The 25,000-nt window shown below is 42.1% G+C and overlaps 1 protein-coding gene across 2 annotated transcripts in view; it reads right to left on the bottom strand.

The window, feature by feature from the left end:
- Window positions 1-25,000, bottom strand: part of adcy6b (adenylate cyclase 6b) — a 51,183-nt gene that overhangs the window by 23,366 nt on the left and 2,817 nt on the right. The window contains exons 2-4 of one of the 2 annotated variants that reach the window (XM_084070455.1): window positions 23,972-24,072; window positions 22,831-23,734; window positions 235-384 (exon numbers count right to left, since the gene is read on the bottom strand). In XM_084070455.1, coding sequence (XP_083926581.1) covers window positions 235-384; window positions 22,831-23,733 — 1,053 coding nt within the window. In that variant the 5' untranslated portion in view covers window position 23,734; window positions 23,972-24,072. Of the gene's footprint in view, window positions 1-234; window positions 385-22,830; window positions 23,739-23,971; window positions 24,073-25,000 lie in introns of both variants that reach the window. The other variant, XM_084070456.1, reaches the window with a different exon arrangement.

Genomic DNA, 25,000 nt, shown 5'->3' with positions numbered 1-25,000 from the left:
AACGGATAAATCAACACTGAGGATCGTTGATGCTTTTTGTGTATGCATCTTCCCTAAAGGATATAGGTGCTTAATGCAGTGTGTGCAACCGCGTGTGTGTTTAAGAGAGAGTAACTTGCATACACTTGAATATGTGCATGCCAAGTGCATATGCATGAATATGGCTATATTGACACGTGTGCATGGGTGTCCGTGTGAGTGTATGTGTGTGTATGTGCGTGTGTGTGTGTTCACCTGCTGCTGGTTCTCCCTCTGCAGGTGCAGTCTGGCTTGTATGTAGCCCCTGGTCTCCTGGAAGGCCTGTCTCTGGGACACCTCCGCAGGGTAATGGGTGCAGATCCCAATCATGTTAGTGCAAAGAAAGATCAGCACGTTGGCACTGATCTGAATGCACCCACATGCACAAATATTCAGGTACACACACACACACACAAACACACACACACACACACACACACACACACACACACACAGTAGAGGAGAGAGAGAAAAAAAAGAGACAACAACATTACAAACATACCTTCAAGTATAGATAAGATTTCATAATACGACAACGCGGTGAACCTTCTGTGACCTGGGTGAGGTCAATAAACAAAATTGATATGACTTTATGTCATAAGATCTACTGCAAGCAGAAGAATTCCTCAAATGTCTGAGGAGTCATCGGACGTGATCTGGTTAGCGATGATGAGCACGGCCTTGTGGTTGTTCTTGAGGGGACATTCTTATCGTGTCTCACTTTCTATACGGCAGATAGGAAGCCCCTAGGGTCCAATGCAATGCATCATTGGAGTCACGTGGAAACCCTGTGACTCCAGTTTGCCCGTTTTTCTTTTTCCTACTTGAAAAAGGACAGTTTACAACATCCTCTCAATGCCGAGCGTCATGAGTCTACACAGTAAAATGTTAATGGCTGTTAAAGACTTAAGGCTGATTCATACTGCCTTGTGTCACATGGCGAAAATAGACGATCCACAATCTATTGTGGCTATTTTCGAAGAGCTATTTTTTGCTATGTTTTGCCTATAATGACATTCCCAAAATAGGTATGCCAGGTTGAAAGTGGTTAATTTACATGTGTATTAGAGAGTAAGGGGTCCACTTTTACACTTTCATTCAGAGTTAAATGAACACTATACTTTGTAGGCCCTAAGGGCTTATGAAAATAATTAAAAAACAGCTAGTCCGTTTTGTGAAATGTTTTTTTTGTTATCAATTGTTTTTATTCATCATATCACAACAGCAATGATACAATGATACCAGTATACATAGATGCATCATAAATAAAATACAAAAAAAACTAAACAAAAACAAGATACAGGTTTTGTGAAATGTTGACTTTACAGAGACTCAAAGTTTTTTGGGTTGCACTGGGTGGCTATGTTATTGTGTCTCAATAGGGTATATTTGAACTGGAAGCTGTAGATAACAGAGAAAGACGGAGGGAGACTATGGACTAAAGATTAGTTCTCATGTGTACCCTGTGCAGTCCGGTATGCTGGCTGAACAATGGCCGTCTCAGACCACAGTGCAATGCAGAATGCCATTATCTATGGCTTGAGTAAATTAACCCATTCAACCCGGGAACGCGAATCTACAAATGTCTTCTAAATCCTAACAGTTTTCTGAAAAAAATGTATGTTGCTATATCAGTGGTGCTCAAACTTTTTCAAGTCAAGGACCCCCAAAATGATATGAATTTGGCTGCGGACCCACATTTGAAAATATTTTTGTTCCAGGGAACCCCAGAAGCAAAGATTTGAGTCAAAAATGTTCCCTTTAAAAATATATAGATTTGCACATTTTCAAGATTTTTCTAAAATAGCAGATCTACAAGCTCATAGCGCGGCACTCGGTGCCATGCTATGAGTTTGTAGATCTGCTATTTTTGAATAGCCCAAAGTATAAAATAATGGTTTTAGCTAAAATCTAAAATGACACAGATGCGTTCCCGGATTGAATGGGTTAAGTTTAGATGTAGGCCACATAGTGATTCTCAACCTGTGGGCCGGGGACCCACAGGTTGAGAACAAGGGTATAATTGAGTGGACTCCCAAATAATTGCCAAAAAACACTAAGATTTTAATGATAACAACATAACACAAAGTTACGAGGTATTTCTTTTTCTTCTTTAAAACCTCGATTGCGATACCGATAAATAGGAATATACTGTGTTAGTTCCATTGATCCAAGCCAGAACACAATCGATTGATCATTAAAATAAACTATTATTATTATTTTAATCGCCTAATCGCAATTATTTGACATGATCGCAATTATTTAGCAAAATCGTCATAATCGTTTCCATGTTGAAAGACTTTCATATATTTTCAAACATTTTCAAAAATAGTGGAAATAGATTAGCTATTTCCACTATTAATGTTTTTTCTTTATTTTTATTTTATTAAATATGTCAGTCATTTCTTTGTATATTTAGGTTTGGTAGTATCTGCCCTGTGCAACTTCAAATCCAAACATAAATGTAATTTATATTCATATATTCCAGTGTTCAACAACAGAAACACAATTAAGTCATTAATCGCAATTATTTGTGACAATTAGTCGTCAAGCAAAATGTCATAATCGTGACAGGCAGCCCTACTTAACACGGCAGCCCAACACTTTTGAGATTTTCAAATGGGCCCTGATCCAGAAAAGGTTGAGAACCACTGGGCTACAGTTAGCTTAGTCAGGCTAATGACCTCGAAAGCAATCCTCCAAACTTGCTGTGTGTGTGTGTGTGTGTGTGTGTGTGTGTGTGTGTGTGTGTGTGTGTGTGTGTGTGTGTGTGTGTGTGTGTGCGTGCGTGCGTGCGTGCGTGCGTGCGTGCGTGCGTGCGTGCGTGCGTGCGTGCGTGCGTGCGTGCGTGCGTGCGTGCGTGCGTTAGTAATTTCTTCATGCACTAAGACCACAGACAAAGCCAGAACATCAGAAAATGATGCCTTGAGCTCTGGACTTCCCCTTTCCCTGTGAAACGTGCACACGCATGTGTGCACGTTACAAACAAACTCAAGAAACACACTCCCGCCTGGGAAAATCTCTTGACCCCTGACCGGGAGCATGGAGTGCTTCCTCTGAAGATTATATCATCAATAATGAGAAAAAGACATGCAAGAACAAAACACACAGTTCGTTCAGTTGGCGTATTTTCAGACAATGTTGATAGAACATCTCCACTAAGCAAATCTAAACACCGGTACCATGCGTTCATGAGTCACGACCGGTATGTTGTCAAACCTGTGTGTGTGTGTGAATGAGAGAATGAGAGACGAGTCAGCTAGCTTCTGATTTTAAGATTATGTTGAATGATGACTTAAGTCTCGCTAAAATCATTAGTGAAGTACCATGGTTGTATTTTAGTGAGAAATCTGGTCTCGTCACTCTCGTGTTTGACAACATTTTAGGTTACTGCATAAGGAAGGACATAATGTTAATTTTAGCCATTGATTGATTGACTTAATAACAGTTTGCAACAGTATTAACAGTTTACAAAAAAAGGCACAGAAAGTACAGTTCTATACAAGATCTGCTAAAAGGATTAAAACCAGAATATATGTACAGTAAACAGTTCGGGGGTGGGGGGGGGTATTTCTGGTGATAGGCTTGGACTTTAACATCTAATTTATGTCAATTTGAGTTTGCCTGCACTTCCGGGTTTGAGAGCTTAATTAAACTTCTCAAAGTCACCCTGCAGACTGCACAGAATGAACTAGTCAGGATCCTACTAGGTTTGTTAAACGGACCGAAATAAATCATACATAGTGTAGGTTGGGCCAATTTTCAAAAAGCTACTGTTAACTGTCTTCCAGTGGAACATTATTGGGTGTTCCACTGGAAGACACGAAGACGCGCACACACACACGCACGTACACGCGCACGCACACGCACGCACGCACGCACACGCGCACGCACACTATTGTCAATGGCTGTGAACACCAGCAAAGAAAAGTAGCAATTGAGGGAGGGAACATGAATAACACCTACAAGAACAAACAAGAAAAAAAGATAAAAGGGAAAAAAATAGCTGTCAAATGTAGTTGCAAAAGATGCAGCAAATTGTATTTGCCATTTTCACTACAGGACCAGAATGAGGTTTACACTGTATACATATGGGTTGGCCCTTTGTTGTCACAACAAGACAAAGATCTAGCGACCTGCATTTCCAACAAAACACCTATTACCACAGGACAGTGACATGTCAACTTCAATCTGTTTATCAGACTGGACCCAGTGACCACTCCTTGTTCAATCCGAGAACAATGACCCAACGGGATTAGGGGCAGGTCAATAGGGGAAGGAAATATTTCGTAGCACCCGGCCAATATATCGCAACACAACACGACATGACATGAGCAATTTTTTACCATTTCTGAATAATGCTTAAATGGGGAAATAAAATTTAACCCGGTTTACACACTGCCAGTATGCCACAGAAGTACCTCCACTCATTTCTTTTTCACACACTTTTTTATAATTATTAAGTTTTATAATTTTTGAAAAACACTTTCTCATTTTATAATGGAACTCAATGGGGCTGTGGTCAAGCTGAAACCTTGCCCACATTAGGAGTCAGACGTCAAAGAGGACTCTCCAAAATCGGGGTCGGTGTTGGACCCAAAAACATGGCATTGCTAGGCTCTAATTTCTTTTCAAATCTCTTCTCATCTTTTATTTCTGGGAAGTTCACATACAGTAAAGTGCACCCAAACACGACAGCAAGTGTTTCTTTTCCTTCACCCTTGATGCATGAAGTCAGAGAATGGCTGATCGCAATTAGTTGAGTTGTAACAAATTCCATTTACAGTACTCATTTTGCTATTTTAGTTGAGTAGTAGGTTGAAATTTTATGAACGCATTTATTATGAACTTTATTCTTCTGTATGTCTCTGCTACAACCCCCCCACACGGCACTCAGTTTACCCACACATTTGCACTCGAAGGACCACAATGGAAAAGCTTGACTCCAGCTTTTATTGTTTTGTCCTTTTGACAAGATACTTAAATATATGTTCATATACTGTATGCATTTTCACACCTGCATAAAATGGACATTTTCAAGACTTTCAGGGCAAAGTTGTCAGGAGGACACCTCGCCATTATTGTATTGAAAGATCAGGCATGTGAGAGAAGTACAAAGGTCTTGTGTTCATTCTAATAAAACATCTGTTTGGATCAGCCAGGTAATTGTTGCTAAACCACAATGTTGGACTTGTGCCATATAGTAGCTCAATTACTGATGAGCCTATTGCCTTCATAAATCTTTGATGAGCCAATGCTTCCCACTAAGTCCTGTTGTGCAATCCCAGGGACATCAGTGAAGGCACGTCGCTCTTTAAGGCCTCTGATACGTCTTGATCACATTAATCCTTAACAGATGGCGCTCAACAGAGTTAAGTGAGCCGAATAACTTTGTTAAGTGACCCAGTCTGAGATACAGGGCCACCTGCAGGTCGCAGGACCACACAACTTGGCAATACTTTACATGCAGCCAAATCAAGTGGGCACAGCCCGGCAACGGTGTGGGATTTCAGTCGCCCTAAAGTGGTTGTCAAACATTTTCCTGTCAAGGACTCCCAAATTGGCATAAACATAATGCTCAAAACGTTTCAAATTCTTTCCAAGATTTATTTTTTAAATAGCCGATGTATATAGGGTTAAAGTGGTTAAACAGATTTTGATGATTATATTTACCTGAAAGACCCCTTGCGGTCCCCGGACCCCACTTTGAGAACCACTGCTGCCATAAAGACATTAAAGGTGCTCTACACAGTAAGTACTATTTTTTGTTCAATCACTTCTAATTTCACTTGTTCATCTTGTATCCTTGTGAGTTCTCTCTCCTGATTATTCATTCTCCTGACTGAATAAAGAAACAGCACAGTCATCCTTGCTAATGTAAATTTGGTTGCAAATGCAATGCAAATGAAATACCTAGTGAGACCAATAAAAAAATACAGCAGTTAAGCTGAAGTGCTACAGGGATGACCCTACAGTAGTAACTCCCACCATGGGTTCCCATCACAGATGTCTAGTGTAATTGTTGCATTGAGTTTTGGATAAATTAAGAAAAATATTCTCTGTAACAAACAAAGCCTTATATTACATATTTTATTCAACAAGATACATAGATTAACAAATAAATGTAAGATTTGTGAACCACACAGGAAATTAATATGTTAATTCGCACAAAATGGCTTCAAATTCACAGCTGATTAAATTAACAGGTGTAATTTATGTCACATAACAAAACCTGAAACTCTCTTAGGCTTATGTTAACCACAGACCTTATTCTCTGCATACAGAGTGAACTCATTGCAAACTCACTTCCAAGTTTTAAGATTGGTTTCCTTTCTTTTTTAGCACTATCAAATGACTGTCTGTTTTGGGTTAGTTCAATAACAACACTATTTCTTGGAATCATCGCTTTATTGAATGACTGTATTGTGTTACTTCAATAACCACGCTATTGCTTGGAATCACTCTATTGAATGACTGTGTTTAGGGTTGGTTCAATAACCACACTATAGCTTGTGATACTCTACTGAATGACTGTGTTTTAGGTCAAAACACACTATTGCTTGAAATCACTCTGTTGATTGACTGTTTTGGGTGAGTTCAATAACCACTCTCTAATGTTTGGAATCACTCTATTGAATGGCTGTATTTGGGGTTATTTCAATACATATATTGTTTGGAATAACTCTATTGATTGACTGTTTTGGGTTAGTTCCATAACCACACTATTGCTTGGAATCAGAAAGAGGAAACAAAGAGTTTGGTGTGTTAAAGGTGGCTGATAAAGGCTTCTACATATATTTTACACGTCAGTGTTCTGAGTGGATTTCCTTTTAGCTTCATGCTTATATATCTGAACACAGCGTAAGGCTTGGTTTCAAGGGAAGTTCTGATAGATTCTGCAGTGGCCGTGGCCGTCACAGTCTCCTGACTTGAACCTCATAGAAAATCTCTAGTGGGATTTGAAGAAGGCAGTTGCAAAACGCAAATGAGTGCATATGAGAGAACCGGAGGCCTGAGGAATGGTCTAAGATTCCTCGTGAATGCTGCCAGAAGCTGGTGTCTGGCTATGCATGCATCACGTTTTCAGCAGGTCATAACAGCAAAAGGGTGCTCTACTAAGTACTAAAAGACACTTGTCATGAACAGTTTGAATAATTCTGAGCCTGCCATAGTCATTAAAAGTGTCATTTTGCGTTGAATTTGGAGAAACAACTCAATATTAGTTGTGTTGAGCTACTTATTTTGTTCTTGTTTGATTAGTTTGTTTCATACAGTTGACAGATTGTGAATTTGGCCAATGAGCAGATTTGCAGTGGGGTTTGAATACTTTCAAGTGCAACCATATATACTGTATATATTAATGCTGTCAAAGTTAACACGTTATTAGTCTTGCTAACTAATGCACAGTCTCCGAATGCTATATAGTCTGGAACTACACCTCCCAAAATCCGAGAGAGGAAGCTGGCATTTCCGTTCACGAAAATATCTTTACATTTAATTATTTCCCCATTTCTGCTAAGCAGCAAGCTATATATGCTTAGATGATTTTTATTTATGTTAGGAAAAATATGCGCGATTGTAAAGACGAAACGGAAGTGGGTAGGCTTCACATCCGCTTTATCGCTTGATCATGATCAGAACTTCTGTGCTCCAGACTGTATGACCGGAAACATTTGAAAATTATGGTAGTCTGGCCACGGGAGACTATCATATCACGTTATTAACGTCTCACCGAATTAACAGCGTTCATAATTTTATCGCAATTAATAATCCATAAAAAAATCTGCCTTTTTTGACAGTTTGAAGCATCCGTAGGGCTTAGCTCTGCATGGCTTCCTGCTCTGAACCAAGGAAGGTAAATTAAGTGCGACTGTCTCTAAAACATAAAACATACCTGGTCTCACCACCGTCTTGTACACCTTTTCTTTCATTCTTACTGATACTTTCCTATCACACATCACACCTGACACTTTTCTCCCCCTGTTCCAACCTGCTTGCACTTGTTTCTTTACCTCTTTTCCACTCTCTCCATTGCTCTGGAAAGTTGACCCTAAGTACTTAAAATCCTCCACCTTCTTTATTTCTTCTCTCTGTAGCCTAACTGTTCCACTTGGGTTCCTCTCATTCACACACATGCATTCTGTCTTGCTGTGGCTAACCTTCATTCCTCTCCTTTCCAGGGCATATCTCCACCTCTCTAGATTTTCCTCCACCTGCTCCCTGCTCTCACTACAGATGTGTCATCTGCAAAAATCATGGTCCATGGGGACTCCTGTCTAACCTCATGTCAGCCTGTTATATACAGTATATCAGAATCAGCTTTATAGTCAATAAAAGTGGGTGAAATTCGTTTTCGTATTTCATATATACACACGCGCACACGCACGCGCGCACACACACACACACACACACACACACACACACACACACACACACACACACACACACACACACACACACACACACACACACACACACACACACACACACACACACACACACACACACACACACACACACACACACACACACACGTATATATATGAGATAAACAGAATGACATCTCAATATAATATGATAATATTAATTATGAATAATGCTCACATTCAGGACAGGGCATCAGATGCTTGCGCTGTTTATCAAATCTTGTGTGAGAGATGTATGTGTGTGTCGCGTGCGTACGTGCGTAATGTGCGTGTCTGTGTGTGTGTGTGATGTGTGCATATGTGGTTCCATTCAGGCTGACAGCTCTTTGATCCACACAGCCTGTTGTGTTTGCTACTGGTCTCTCATCATCAGCTTGGCTGGCTAAACCAGCACAGACCGTGCAGGTCATTCTGACCTGATAGAGAGATGAGGTGTAAAGAGAGGAGCATGGAGCAGTTTCTAGAAAAATATTAAGCAACCAGGTTTGTGAAAACAAGCCCAAAAGAAGCATCTTAAGCTACGGCTATTTGAAAATAGACACTCTACAAGCTCACAACGCATCGTGTGTTGAGCTTGTAGATCTGTTATTTAAAAAAAACATTTTTAAAAAAAATCTTGAATTTCTTATAATTTTTGAATAGCTTTGAAACATTTTAAATACACAAAACTTGTAAATCCTGGAACAAAATATTTTCAGATGGGGGGGGCTGAGGACAAATACATATTAATTTGGGGGGTCCTTCACATGAAAATGTTTAAGAACCACTGGTTTAAACAATATTAGGAAACAAGCCCAAATAAGCATCTACACTTTAGAAACAAGCCCAAAAAAACGCAACCCGCAAACACCAATATTTACAAGCAACTTAACAGAAAAACAAGCCAAAAGTCGCTTATAATAAGCGGACATGGCAACACTGAGCAGGTGGGCTCTGTCTCTCACCGGGCATAATGCAAGTCCCTTAATGACCATAACAGGGCGTTTGGTTACCTAACCAGGGTTAGATTTGCAGGGGTGAGGGGGTCTATGCCTCTGCTTTTTTTTTTTGCTTTTGGTCACTCATTTTATAGCCACTGGGGATATGTTTTTATCTTCTGGTCAGACTGAATGAAATACTAGCATTTCTGAAATGTTTGATGATCACAATTCCTGTAAAAATATGTGTGTCCATATTTGTCAATGTTTGCGATACAGGGGCTCAAGTCCTTTTTTATTTTATTTTTTAACACATCGAACCCTGGGAGTTAGCCTCCTACTGTATGATGTCGTTAAACGTTCTCCATGTACTCGTTGGGGTCTCCCGGGAGGCACACCACACACAACCAAACATTGGCTTATAAGGTGCGGCTCTCAGCAAGGTGTTTTCTTTGGGCAAGGCGGAAGGGATGGAATGATAAAGAAAGTACACTGTAGGGCTGGGTGATAGGACATCAGATCAATATCACGATTATTTTGAACTTTTGCCTCGATTATGATTAATGATTAATGAACGATTTTAGCATATCTACATCTACACTATTTTTGTACGCCACGATTGTACAACGACGGCTAATCAGTCTAAACATTTTAGTTGATTATAAAAATAAAAAAAATGTGTCGATTTGTTCATATAAGAAAATAATTTTAAAAAGTACTTGCATCTCGATTATTCGGTTACAAGTCGGTTATTGCTTACATAAAATTGGTTTTGATATATTTTCAGTTTATTGCCTATGAGTGCTAATTTATCTCTTTTATTTATGTCTCTATCTGCAAACATGCTGAAAACGCATCCTGACTTCAATAGTGAAGTCAGGATGTCCACTCACATACTGAGACATACACAAATGCATGGCGACTATGATGGCTAAATCACTTAGAAAATTGGCACCGGGTGAAAAAAAAGGGTTCCAAAAATCGCGGGATAAAAAAAAAAAAAAAAAAAGACAACATAGGGGTCACTTCAGCACTGATAACTAGAGACATACTCAACACTCATCAAACAAAGGCATCAACCAAGAAATCAATGTGTGGATTTTAACCGGAACTCAGCATCTGACAATGGATGGACACAGTGAAGGATAGGTTCCAATATGTGACTGTGACTGTGACCGCTATCCCACCAGCCCATCTGTCTCTCTATAGCAGCCGAGTTGAAAGTTCAGAATGATATTTCCCCTAAGAGAAATGCTCTGGAGACACTGCTGACATGGGGACTACTTCCCACTGATTGATCTCTGCAGAGCTTTTGAAATGTCTTTCAGAAACTTGTGTCAGAGATGAACAGCTCATCTCGGATGATCAGTCCATCAGAGACTCTTCCGACTGGACCCAATTCACCTAAACTCCAAAATCAGCAACGGCCTGTAATCTTGTCGCAAAAATACACACTATTTTGAAACACTGTTGTTCTGCTAGCTCTAGACTTGAACAAAGCAAACTCATTCCTTATAAAGGTTTAAATGTTGCAGAAAAATGAGGCATGGTGGGGGGGGGGTTGGGCTATCTTTGCCAACTTGGGTCATTGCCATCTGGAATTGAAGCTCTGTTTGCGTCATAGCTAAATTGGTCTCTGGTGACCAGTGAGACCATGGAGTAATCTTTGTGAAACACTGTGTAAACTGAGTAAATTCCACCAGGCTCAAAAGCTTTGGATTTGGGCCGCACATCTCTCAGAGGAAAAGATCCTAAATTAATACTGGCAGATGAATGTTTTCCAAACATGATGCAAATCTCCCAGCTATCCAGGATTTATTGAATAATGCTAAGCATACCCACCTCAGTCTCCATTTGTTTTAGTTCAACAAGTCCTCAACAAGTTCTCAAATGAAGGGATTACTGCGCTCATCTTTCCTTAATCTTCAAGGTACGTACCTGTCCTCACACACATTATCGCACACTGGCATATGTTCAAAAAGGATCCCAAATGGCAAATATGTGTGTGTGTGTTCAATTCCCCCCCAACAAAAGCTGAGGAGAATTAAGTGATCTCCAGTTCTATGCAAATTTGTTTTCCGTGAATCTTAAGCCTAGTTCAGACCAAAGATTTGCAGTGAGACAAAACTGTTTTAACCCATTCAATCCGAGAACGCATCTGTGTCATTTTAGATTTGAGCTATAACCATTATTTTATACTTTGACTATTAAAGAATAGCAGATCTACAAGCTCGTACCGCTACGAGCTTGTAGATGAGAACATTTGCGCAAATCTTTGAATACATAGCCTACAGTATATTTTTTGGAACATTTTTTAACTCAAATCCTTGCTTCTGGGGGTCCCTGGAACAACATATTTTGATAGGGGTCGGGCGGCCAAAAACATAATTTTGGGGGTCCTTGACATGATCAAAGAGCTAAATTGCAGTTGTTGTACACTATTTTGTTTCTCAATTCATACTTACCATGTCTTTGTTAACTGCTTTTATTTATTATTGCTTATTATTCGTAATTCTTTTTCACTATGAATGTTCAATCACTTCTGTCCAAAAATAATTTATCTGATTATATCTGGGGAATATTCAAAAAATCTAATAAAAAGATTTTGAAAAGAAAAGAAAGAAAATATCCACTACTATGGTTTGGTATCAGAACAGAAACATCACGCTGCTATGAATGGGCATGGATGGACAGACAGGTCTGTCAGGAAGTGTCAAGTGCATTTGTAAAAGGTATGAGTGCACCAGTGTACTGTTGGCTGTCCGCCGTCAGCTGTCTGGGCTGCTTTGGTGGTCTGACGCTTGCTTGGCTGGACATACAGAGGGATGGATGGATGGATGGGCAACAGTGGACACAACACTCTGTTCCCAGCTGTGTCCTCACTAACCCTTACACTTCCTGCCCACACACACCCACCCAGCTGGAGAAGGGACAGCTGCAACTAGAAAAGTGCGCTCTTCGGCGCACAGATCCCCGCCAGGTCAGGGTGCATAATTTGGAAGGCAGTCATTGCCAATTGGAATGGAATCTGCAAAGGTCTGACTGATACAGCTTGATCACATGACTCCAGAGATAATATGTACCGACTTGTGTGGGTTTTGGACAGAATTTGTAGGAGCAGGAGCAAAAAGTGTGTTTTGAAGAAAACGTGAAATGGCAGAAAATCTAGTCTGGCACAAATGGCCTGGGCCTATAAGGGGAGTTGCGTCATGATCCAAGGGTGAAAATGTTTTTGATTGTACAACCTATGGCTCAAGAGTTATGGGACAAAACATGAAGTGGCCTGTTATAGCGCCACCATGAGGCAGATTTTAAATATTTAGGGTGGAGGTTCTTCTTTGGCCTACTGGTAGTGTCTGTGCAAAGTTTCATGGCAATCGGACGCTGCATTCACGATTTGTGGCATTTTGTGCAAACTTTGAAAGCCAATCAGAAGGGAATCTGAAAAAGCTGACAGATACATGATGAACACAGAGATGATGTGTACTGATTTGCGTGCATTTTAACCTAACCAACTAGGGCTGCAACTCTCGATTATCTTATTTTTTGGGGGGCTTTTATGCCTTTATTTGACAGGACAGTAGGCTGACAGGAAATGGGGAGAGAGATGGGGGGGTGACACAGAGCAAAGGCTGTCGGGATCGAACCTGCGACACACTGGGTTACCAGCATATGTGGTATGCGCCTGGACCGCTAGGCCAGCGGGCTCCCCCTCGATTATCTTTTTAGTGATTGGATTTTATTGATTACTTTTTCAACAAATCAAATAATTGAGAAACATCTTCTTTTTTTCATTTTTTTTCATTAAGATTGATTACATTGAATAGTTCCATTAACTACTGCAGCTGCACCCCTACAACAAACCCAAGTCCATTCTCCGTTAGCCCCTCTCAGTTTCCAACCAAGCGAGGGACGCTGGTCCTTGAACTGTACAGCGTCTATGAGCAAAACTTCCAAGAATTTTCATTTAATTTGTTCCCTCCATCTCTTTTTGCACAATGTGACCATGAGGCTAACAGTCCAAATAAATTCATCAGATTATTACAGTATGAAAGGATCATTCTCTTTGTTTTCCCAAAAACAGGATGTATCCCAAAATCTTGCGTAACAAAACTGAAATGAATTGAGTGAACTAATTAGTTTAAGTTCAGTGTAATAGCATGCACTGTATGAGCACATTTTGCAATCAAAATACAGTAAGAGAAGAAAGAAAGGGCAGCAACATAAACTACATCAAATGAAACAGTGACTGAACCACAGGCCGGGAACAAAAACACACAAGGGTCTGGTTTCACAGTCCAGTAACATAAGCATCAGTTAAAGCTCACTAACAAAACTCTACCACTAACAGCATCAACTGGTGTCCTCCCCTATCCAGTGCTACAGTACCTCCCGAACTTTGCCTAATATTGACTTTTACTACAAAGCACACAGATCAATACTGGGACAAGAGAAACAGGTTATAGATTAAACATAGGGAGAGTGAGAGCAGTTTCCCAAAAAAAAAGAAAGCCTTGCTCCCCTCATCAGTTGTTCAGCCCTGAACTCATGCATGAAACCAATCCGTCTCCTGAGGCAGCTTAAGGTAGCATCACGTGTCCCACATGTTTGTGAAGCTTGATACGTCAGTAGAGTTTTACAAAGATAAAGCCACATGGGTGTTGAGTGTCAACGCACAGAGTGACAACCACAACAAGCCGTGCTACGTCGTAACATTGTGTTCTGTCCCTGCCATGCATGCCGAAACAAAGACTCTTGGGGATGGGGATCCAGATAAAATTAGAACACGTTTTCAAAGTGTGGCTCACCCAGGGCGCCACCGGGGGGGGGAGGGGGAGGCAGGAGGGCCATTCAATTCATTAGAAGATTATTGTGCCAGTTTAACCACTTTCACCCAGTAGTTTTGGCATGTCATTGTAACATTTTTTTTTTTTTTTTTACATTTTACAATAGGGGGCCACAGCCAGAAGCTATGGCTATTTGGGGGTCCTTGGCATGGAAAGGTTTGGGAACTCCAATTAGACAACAAAGACTGCATGCCACTTTGCTGACATGTACAGTTTGGCATCAAAGGGGCTTGTTCTGTGTTTGGTAATTCACGATTATTTTGTGTGTGTGTGTGTGTGTGTGTGTGTGTGTGTGTGTGTGTGTGTGTGTGTGTGTGTGTGTGTGTGTGTGTGTGTGTGTGTGTGTGTGTGTGTGTGTGTGTGTGTTTTAAAGGATGATGAACATTGCGTGGCTAAGCCTCTTCTCTACAACATCAAGAGGCTCATGACAAATCACTATGTCATCTAGAAAAGGGAAAGCCGCAAACATGCAAAGCTGCCAGTCATCTGGTTTTGGTCTGTAATACAGCCTTAAAAGGCAAGGAAATGGGTTTCCTTTTTCAATAAATCAAATGACACAGAAATATCTATGGAGCGAAAGCATCATAAATCACAATTGCCTTTTTGAGCTACGGGAGCCATTGGTTGGGTGAATGTTGTCGGAGGCACCAAGTGCCCGAACAGGCTAACGAATGTAGCTTAACCCAGAGTCTGTGAAATGACATCATGAGACCAGGGTCTTGTTATTATACGTGACATCATCCACTGACAATGGGGATAAGATGACACGCCAAATGTTATGTGCTTTTGCCGTGAACCCCGGCATTTGTTGAACAATGACTTGTTAAATGAGACAGAGAAAAATACAGATGGAGAAAAGTAGCTGTAATCTTATCTACGGCATCTCAGTGTCTGAATAACATTTGAATGAGCATTGCCTTCCTGTGCTGCTCCACAGCTCCAAACAGCCAAAGGCTCAGTGTGTAACGAAGACAACATTTTGTGTGCAATATCTGCCCTGAAAAAGTGAAGAGGAGGACTAAAGAACACAGTGTCCTCTTTGTGTGGACAAAAAATGTCAAGATAACCCTCCTGCAAAACGGACACTACCACAAATAATCTAATAAATAAAATATCTGAATAATTTATTTTATTTATTCATTGGAATCCTACTGCTGTAGCATTCTGATGCCAGTCTCTGTGCTGTTGTAATGTTGACACAGTTGACTGAGAACATGATTGACAAGTACGCTAATGAGAGACTTAGCCAGCGTAATGGCAAACTTTGACAGCCAGGCATTCACACCCTCTCTCCCATCAGTGGGCACACACATTAAAATCTGTCTGTGCTAATTTAACTTTGAGGAGTGCAAATGGTGTGCAAATGGAGAGTGTGCAAATGGAACCAAATGGACCCGTAAGGGTTTGTCCACTCTTCAATGTCTTTGGATGTGCAGGGCACACCAGGTTCAGTAGAAGCTGCTGTCAAAACTGCCTTTCAAAGCCTTGAGGCTTGCATGCCACATTGTTCAACAGTTATCACCACTAATGGATCCCTAATATGCAACAATAGCTGTTCTCTGTTTGGCAATAAAGGGAAATCTCACCAATTTACATTACATTACATTACAGTAATTTAGCAGACGCTTTTATCCAAAGCGACTTACAATAAGTGCATTCAACATAGGTAATAGGTAATAGGCTACAGTGTGCAAAAAATACCCTACAGTATGTCTTATGTGTATTTTGCCGTGGAATGTTGGCATCGCGAAACAATGGTGTCAAATGCGTTTTTAGTAAACCACCATATATGCCATTCAGCTATTATTAGTCCAGCTGTTATTCACCCTATCAGTGTCAGTATTAAAGAGCAATATTTCTCACCCATGATGGTGTTGGTTGTCCAGGTGTATATCATTGCTCCAAGCTGTAATACAATAAGTGGATGAGTCACAACAAGCCCCTTCCCTCTCTAAGGAGGGTGGGGGGGGGGTACTCCAGCCTGTGTATTATTTGCACCATTATTGTTTGGCACGCACCAAATCTGATGATGACAGCAGCTCAGTGATCTGGAGCTGTGAAGGGGGACAGAGATCACTCGCACACACGCACGCGCACACACACGCACACGCACACACACACACACACACACACACACACACACACACACACACACACACACACACACACACACACACACACACACACACACACACACACACGGCTCCATGATAGTTAGGTTTGTGGTGTGTGGTTCAGTGTATTTGTGTGACTCTGTGAGTGTGCATGCATGGGTGTGTGTGTGTGTGTGTGTGTGTGTGTGTGTGTGTGTGTGTGTGTGTGTGTGTGTGTGTGTGTGTGTGTGTGTGTGTGGAATTAACAACTTCAGATTTTTGCAAGTCGACTTGTCTGTCAATAAAGTCAAAGTTGAGTCAACGCGTAATTTGTTTATGTCATCACATTAACTCGTAAGGGGGGACCACACACAAGACTGCTAAAATTGGTTGGTTGGGGGGGGGGGGGGGGGGGGGTGACTGAACCTCATCAAGGTGATCAGTTTGTTTCAAATAAAATATATTAAATTGCAGAATTAAATGATAGGCAAATCATTATTAACATCCCTAGTTTGGTGAGGAAATTGGGGCGAAACTAAAACGTACAATTTACATGGCTTAATGGCTGCATTACAGTAAATTGATAAAACTTCTGAACTTATTGGACGTTCTAGCTGAGTGAATGAACCACCAATAACTGTACTGTACCTGTCATGTTTTTAAATCATGTTTATCCACATTCTCTAGTGTGATAAACATCTTTGGACTATATTTTGAATTCCTTTTTAGATTTTTAGATTAGTTTTTTAAATATCGCCTGCCCTTGCCCTGCCTGTGCGTGTACTGAACTGGATTCACTGTGAGCAGTACAGTACATCTTAGCAATACCCTAACCCACTTATTTTGAGCATTTATTTGAGATTCTGAGTGAAAAGAAGGAACTAACTTACAGTATGTTGGTGGGAGACATACACTTTCACTCTAAACATTGTGAAAATCTAAAAAATCTGTTAAGATAGATTGTGTGGTTGCTGTGTCAACCTGTTTTTCTTACGTAAGTCCAATGTTCTGGCCTAAATGCATTATGCACGCCTCTGTCAGGTGTGCGACAATTCATTGACTGGTATCTTTTTCAGCAGTGAAGGATCAGTATGTTTCCACCAACTCTGCATTCACTGACCCCACAACAATCTGCCTCACGAACAGGTTTTTCCTCTAGTACCAGCTCTGCATAGGAAACAAAAGCATAAATAATGTACCTTAGGCTCCACATAGTAAAATCCTCAATGTTAATTTAACCAAGAGAGTGTCACTCAGAGATGTGGTTCCATCTGTACACTCTCGGAGTTGCAAATGGATAAATCAACACAGAGGATTTTACATACTCTCTTCTTGACCTGTGAGTCAATAGATCCTTTTTAACGGACCCACGAAGACACAAATGAACAACTTGTCTTTGGTCTCTCTTTAATCCGTGTACAGCATAATGCCTGCAGTGCTACAAATTCCTAGAACAAAACAATAGCTGCCTCAGTCATATAATCCCACCATAAGACACAATGGTATAGATACTACATACCCAGCTGTGCATACTTCTCTGTGGAAATACACTCTATATCAAAACATAAATTCTCCGGCCGGCACAGTGTCTGCCTAGTGTGTGTGTGTGTGTGTGTGTGTGTGTGTGTGTGTGTGTGTGTGTGTGTGTGTGTGTGTGTGTGTGTGTGTGTGTGTGTGTGTGTGTGTGTGTGTGTGTGTGTGTGTGTGTGTGTGTACACGCGCAAATGTGTCTGTTCACATACAGTATGGGGGCTCTATGCGCATCAGCAGCACACAGTTATATTTGTTTGTCTGAGTCCTAGCCATAGCATAGCCAGAGTGTGCGGCGCCAGGAAGGGAAGCCATAACTCAGGTACTAAGATCAAGTAGATGAGCGGAAGCACTACTAAGTTTATAATAAAGCTCCAACATACAATGTTACAATATGCACGACAGGAGACAGGCTGAGACAAATCTTCCCGTTAAGAGTACATCTTTTTAGAACGTCGCCATTTTGGAAGCCAATCGTAGCCAATGGGAATGGAATATTGGAAATATTGGAAAATTCTGACAGATATGTCTTGATCATATGACTAGCTTGACTAGCCTCATGGTGACGCTATAACAGGCTCATTTGAAACATTTTGGGCCACCTGGAAGTGTGCGCGCAAAGTTTCACACTGATCGGTCCAGCGGTGCCCGAGATTAGCTGTTCACTAATCTCTCAAGAAGAGATCCATCGCTGCGCTTGAATCTGTTGGTAGCTGTGTTGACAACCCGTGCACATTGGCTACAAGTGGGCGTGCCATCAGATCAGGAAGCAGGCCGCGCTTTACCCAATCAAATGTAGTGGGCGGGATTTACGTGTGTGCCGTTCGTTCCCCACTGGAAACAAACCGAAACTCATTTAACAATAGCGTCCTCGAAGCCGACAAAACCACGGAAAGTTAGTAACATTTTAAAGTGGGCTTATAACCAAAACGATCCATGTTCTTTTGGCGAAGTGGTGTTAGTGTTCCATGGAGAAACATTGTTAGTGGGAATGAAAACATAGTCGCAACACCGGAAGTGAAAGGCTGAAGAAGGCAGACCAAACCTGCGCACGGGTCGTTCGCCCAGAGCCAAGTGAATAAGTAAAAAACAGCAGAGGGCGCCGTTTTTCCTTTTTATTTGGCGATGGGTTCCCAGATTGGCTGTTCACAGATGGACAGGCAGACTCACTCACGCCTTTGGCCATTCCGGCCTGTCAGGGATAACAACACACGGCTGCTGCCACAAAGCCAATCACAGGCAGGTAAGGCGGGTCTATGGGGCGGGTCTTTGCTTAATAGCAGCGTAGAAAAGAATCATGTATCAGGGTGTAGTTTCCCACTGATCGAGAACAAAATGGTTGCTGTGTGAAGATGATCAATGATGGCACATTGGTGTTCTTTTTTAATTTACATGTCACAGCTTGAGGAAATAGCTTTTAATTAGACCATCCCTCATACATGACATCAAACTTAGGCATCCGTCAAAAACCTTTGACCCCACATTCGAACAGAGGAAATGTGGGGTCTGAATCCTCACATTTCCTAGGATAATGGAGGCACGTCAAGTTAACACACACATACACACACACATACACAGAATGTAGCTTTATCTTTATCCATCTCTATTTGTCTGAGTGAGCCATTCTCCAGATCTGGAGTCGAGCTGAGAATCGTCATTGAGATCTATTCTAAACAATCACTGCGAGTTCTGTCAGCTCAATCTCAGTCCACTGAGAAATAAAAAGACCACTCTATCTGAGGGGGCCCATTGTGAAAAAAGGAATCATGATTCAGAGACAGAGACAGAGACAGAGACAGAGAGAGAGAGAGAGAGAGAGAGAGAGAAAAGATAAAAGAGAGAAACTGCTCTTTGGAGCACAGATCCTCGCCAGGCCACGTTGCCTACCCAGAGCTGTGTTGCAACCTGTTAAAGCGCCACCATGAGGCCGATTAGAAACATTTGGGGGGCATTTTTTCCTTGGCCTAGTGGGAATGTGAATGCTAGGTTTCAATGCAATCTGACGCTGCGTTCATGATTCGTGGCATTTTGTGCAAAACGGAGCATTCCCGCAAACTTTGCAAGCCAATCGTAGCCAATCAGAATGAAATATGAATACCGTACAAATACACGTGCATCTTCATCACATGACTATAGAGATAACGTGTACAGATTGGCATAAGGTTTGGTCTGTAGGAGTAATATAGAACTTGCAGGCCAATGTTAAAAAGTTGGGGTGGTGGTTCTTAGTAACTATGCAAGAGAGAGAGAGAACAGAGAGAGCGAGAACAGAGAGAGAGAACAGAGCGACAGCCCCTGTACAGCCGGGTGCGTCAGCCCCGTGCTATTTCACGCCCTTGTGTGTGGTGATGCCACTCGTCACCACCATAACCTCCGTCGTCCAGCCCTCTCTGCTTCATCATGGATGTCTCTCACAAAGATGCCTTTTGTCCCCTGCCATCATCATCAGACTTGCATCTTCTCAGCCCTCATCCTGCGTGTCCATCCCCCCAGGGTACAACACAAATAAGAGGAGGGCGGTACAGAAAAAAGAAGAGGAGAACAGTTTTCCCATATCACAGATTCTGGCCCTGTGACGCCAAGGGCCACTGTGTGCGTGCGTGCATGCGTGTGCATGTGTGTGCGTGTGTGTGTGTGTGTGTGTGTGTGTGTGTGTGTGTGTGTGTGTGTGTGTGTGTGTGTGTGTGTGTGTGTGTGTGTGTGTGTGTGTGTGTGTGTGCACATGTGATAAAGAGTGTGTGACAGATTGAATGGGATCCAACTTTTCACAAAGCCGCTATTGGCTAGGAGCCAGACTGATAGATGCCTATTCTTATACGAGATTGACAAATTGTGTGGTCTCTTCTTGAAGATCACACAAAGACAACACTATACTTCCTCCAGATCCTATGAACTGAGGATCATCCAAAGAGCACAGTGATGTATACTGTAGAGCAGTATCCTAGAGTGTAAAACACAGATTCTTTCCTGAGTAGAACTTTATAAGAAGAGTACTTCCGTAAGAGTGAATGCAGCAATTACTGCACAGTCTGAGGCTGGTGAGTCGTGACCTATCACTGGTTGCTCAGTGGACTGATACATATTGCTATGGTTGGGGGAAAAGTGGAAGTCCAAAACAGCATCTGAAGACCGTAGCTGGAGTACAAAAGAGGCGCACAAGGTACGAGGCCAATGGTCCTATAGCCAGCCAGTCTAGGACATAGGTACTTAACACATAAGTTCACCGGACCGCTAGTGTTCTGTCAATATTGGCTCACTCAGAGTGGCTCCATCATCATCATCATCTGGTGGCTTTAAAGGCAATAAAAAAACAATAACTTTTCACTGCTGAAATAAAGTAGGCTGTGACAGAGAGTAAATATAATTCAGCCACCTCAGAATATAGTCCATACGGTTTATAAACAATTAAATAGATACGTTCATTTTAACAATGCGGGGGAAATTTCATCCCAAGCACCTCACAGAGCCATTGGTGGTATAGGTTTAACATTGTGACCCCAACAGGAAGTAAACTTCCAAACTTGCCATTAGTGTTAGGACAAACGTTTTATTTGAGCTATACATGATAGCTGTTAGTACTTGTGTATAAACTAGTATATAGCATTAGTAAAGTCTATTGTGTATTGAGTAAATGAGCAAAATTATGTGCGTGTGTACGAGTCACACATAAACGCACGCACACAAAAAGAAACTATTTTATTTGAAATAAATCTGAATCTGTAACGTCTCTGTACACTCTCTATGGTAAAGAAATGATCATCTTGTTTTTGTGTTGTTCAGTCCATTGCACAACCCCAGAATCCCACCCCACCCCTTTTCACCTCACAACAATAGTCTCCTTGTTTTAAGGAATCGAGGCCTGAATGGCACTGTGTTACATTATCATGATATTCGTTCATAATACAGCCTAACAGGCTCATTCAACCCAGATGGCCTTAGACAACAAACCCCAGCAGAGCTGCCTGCTCGAGCTGCCCTACAGCACATGACATAGCCTCATTAAAAATCTAATTTGAAAAGCTGCCAAGATGTACAGTACCATGTACTTTAAGTACAGCACCTTTAACCTAGGATGAGTGGTTGATGAGTATGTACCATGTTTGTACTATACTGATGCTAAGTAAAAGTAAGTAAATTCTGACGGTGAATGTACAGTAGTTGTAGAGAAATGGGGCCCAGATTTAAATTTATAATAGGGGTGATCTTTAAACACTTGTAAAGCACAAAAAGTGCTTTACAAGAACAATATTGGTGTAACTAAGAAATTCGCTGTAAAAAAAAAAAAAAAAGACAAAAGGATTGATTATGAATTAGATTCTAACTTCCACATTCTTCCTGAGCTTCACTTTTACTTTCACTAACAGTGGGAGAAGTCTACCCAGGGGGCTGCCAGAAAAGGGGGCAGCTCCCGTTTCTGACAGAAAGGGGGTCTTTCTGACAGAAAGTATTTCTGATAGAAAGGCTTTGTGTCATAAAGAAGGTTTAAAAAAATAAATAAAAAATCCCACGATTTTGTAACCCTTTTTTTCACCCGGTGCTAATTTTCTAAGTGATCCTGGGCGCTACACTCGCCCCACAGCCTAGGGAGCCATACAGAAGGTTTAAATACAAATAACAAATCCAAAAGTGGGTTGGAACAGCGGGTGGCTGAGTGGGTGAAGATGGTTGATCCACAATACCACTTGAGGGGAGTGTACCCATGTGCCTGATTGTACCCCTGTCCCTGTGCCTTTCACTTCACCAGGTATTCCGTGGTTGCGCAGCCATACACATTTTTCTAAAGAGTTGTTCTGATTCATGATGTGTGCTAAATCCCTAAATTGTATACTAAATGCACGTAGCAGCACACACTGTGATTGGTTTGCTTTTGAGGGGCTCTGAGAGTGTACAAATGTAACCAAATGGACCTGTAGCACTCCACATAAGAAGCCAAATTATTTGGATGGAAACCGTTAAAAGGAAATCCTCTCACTCATTTATCCCAGGACTGATACCTTACCTGTTTGAAGAGGAACTTGTCTTCTTGGTTGAGCTGCCACGAGGTGACTAGATGAATGGTGGAGAGCACGGCTCCACTCAACACCGCAGCTCTCATCCTGACAGGCAGCAGTGTGTAGATGATATAAATGAAGAAGACAGTCCACCATATCCCCTCTGAGGCACTACGGGGGGCCACCATCAGTACCCCGAACACCTGAACCACAATCAGCACGACTATCACCAGGTAGCTGACAATCCACATGTAGTCCTGGTGGAAGCCATTGCGGTTGCACACCGCCATCATGGACAAGAACAGGGCCATGGCCACAGAGAGCACGGAGGCATAGGCCTCATCGGGGGTGGCGTGGATGCAGTGGAACGCCAGCATGACGCCACACACCACCACCAGCACCCCCATCAGCATTGTCAGGGAGCTCTGGTTGAGTCTGAAGAAGTAACGCTGGTACAGGCGCTCTAACTTAGCTGAATGGAACTTTTTGGACTGGAAAACCCAGACCAACTGCGCCCAACAGTCGGCAGGCGTCACAGCCTTGCGGGTCCCTGTCCCATCCTCTCCCCCTTCCCCTCCTTCATCTTCTTTTCTGCCCTTCACCTCGCCATCGTCAAATCCGAGAGCCACAGACTTCAGGTCCCCGCCGCCTGCCGCCGACCTCTTCCCATAGTGGTCCTCCTGCCAACCGCAACGCATACCGAAGTTGCCCCCACCGCTGGTGCCCGCTCCACAGTGGTAGTGCTGGGATGGCGCAGGAGGGGGCTCGAGATCCTCAGGGTCCCGCAGGCAGCTCATGTAGTGTGGGTTGCACAGTGACGAGCTGTCCTTCCTTTTCTTGCCATTACGCTCGCCCCATGCCGTCTTTCGATCGTCCACTCTGGCTCCAAAGAAGCCTCTGGCCCACGACATCCTACAGAAACAAAACAGAAGAAAGTTTAATAATTTCATGCTCGACTGCAAGTAAGAATATTTCTTAGTTAGAATTAACCACATGAACACTAGTGTCATTATTCTAGGTCAAAAATAGCAGATCAGCTATTTTTGGCAAAAACATTCGGTGTGTAGAGGGAAAAAGGAGGACCGCTGTGGGACTCGAAGTGTATATTGTAGAGTTAAATGGTTAATTATATTTGAGCCACTGTCTCACCTGTGTGGGCTTCTTTATGTGTCGTGACACTGCATTCCTTGGTCAGGCCGCTCATTTATCCCTGCAAGATGGAGGTGTGTCGGGGTTTGAGCCGCCCACCTCTGCAAAAAAAAGCCACAATGTTGTCACTTACTACAGTAACCCTATAGCGCAGCTGTCTTTCTGGGAATAGAACAATGCATCTGATGTTGTTGCGTTGGGATAGCCAGAGGGGAAAATGGATAATAGAACAATGCATATGATGTTGATGTGTTGTCTTAAGCCATGGGGGGAAAGTGGAAAATAAAAAGTCACATGACAGTGTTTTGAAATGCTCCCTATCTGTATGGATCTGCTGAGGACTTGGGGTAGGATGGTTAATAGTGTGTGTGTGTGTGTGTGTGTGTGTGTGTGTGTGTGTGTGTGTGTGTGTGTGTGTGTGTGTGTGTGTGTGTGTGTGTGTGTGTGTGTGTGTGTGTGTGTAAGCGAGAGAGAGAGAGAGAGGGTAAAATAATTTGGCACTCAATAACAAATATATCTAATTATCTTCTGTAAATGTATTGTGTGATACCGTTACCCTCCACTCCCACTTCCATCCGCACCAGTCTTTCACTGTTTCCACAGGAATGACTGTCGGCTTTGTTTGCAAAATACTGTGTGACAGCAACAACCGGTCCAATTATTGCCTCATGCCGTGTGTGTTCAATTTTGCCATCAAAGACTAGTCCATGAAGTCGAATGCAGTCCTATCCCATTACGATAAACTCTTCACTGATTGCTGGATTTTGAACACTTTCCATTGGGCTTTCCCGTCCAAGACTCTGCTGGACTCTAGTATTGGTGGATGGTGCTCAGCTGTATTACTACAAATCTGTCCATAAGATCGGTCTTGAGTGGGCAGAATTGGGTGTGCTCTATTTGACAACAAAGGCCTACTGAGTGGGCACCATCAGAGATCAAGAGCTCTCCATTCCAGATTAAATTGTCCATGCTTCCCCCATTAGCTTTCATGAGTCACTGGCTAGCTTCTGGCAGCACATGTCAAGGACA

Source organism: Gymnoscopelus microlampas, assembly GCF_963454915.1.
Source record: "Gymnoscopelus microlampas genome assembly, chromosome: 10".
In the NCBI taxonomy this organism is placed as follows: Eukaryota; Metazoa; Chordata; class Actinopteri; order Myctophiformes; family Myctophidae; genus Gymnoscopelus; species Gymnoscopelus microlampas.
Note: the sequence above shows the minus strand (reverse complement) of the source record. Positions and strands in the feature narration are given on the sequence as shown.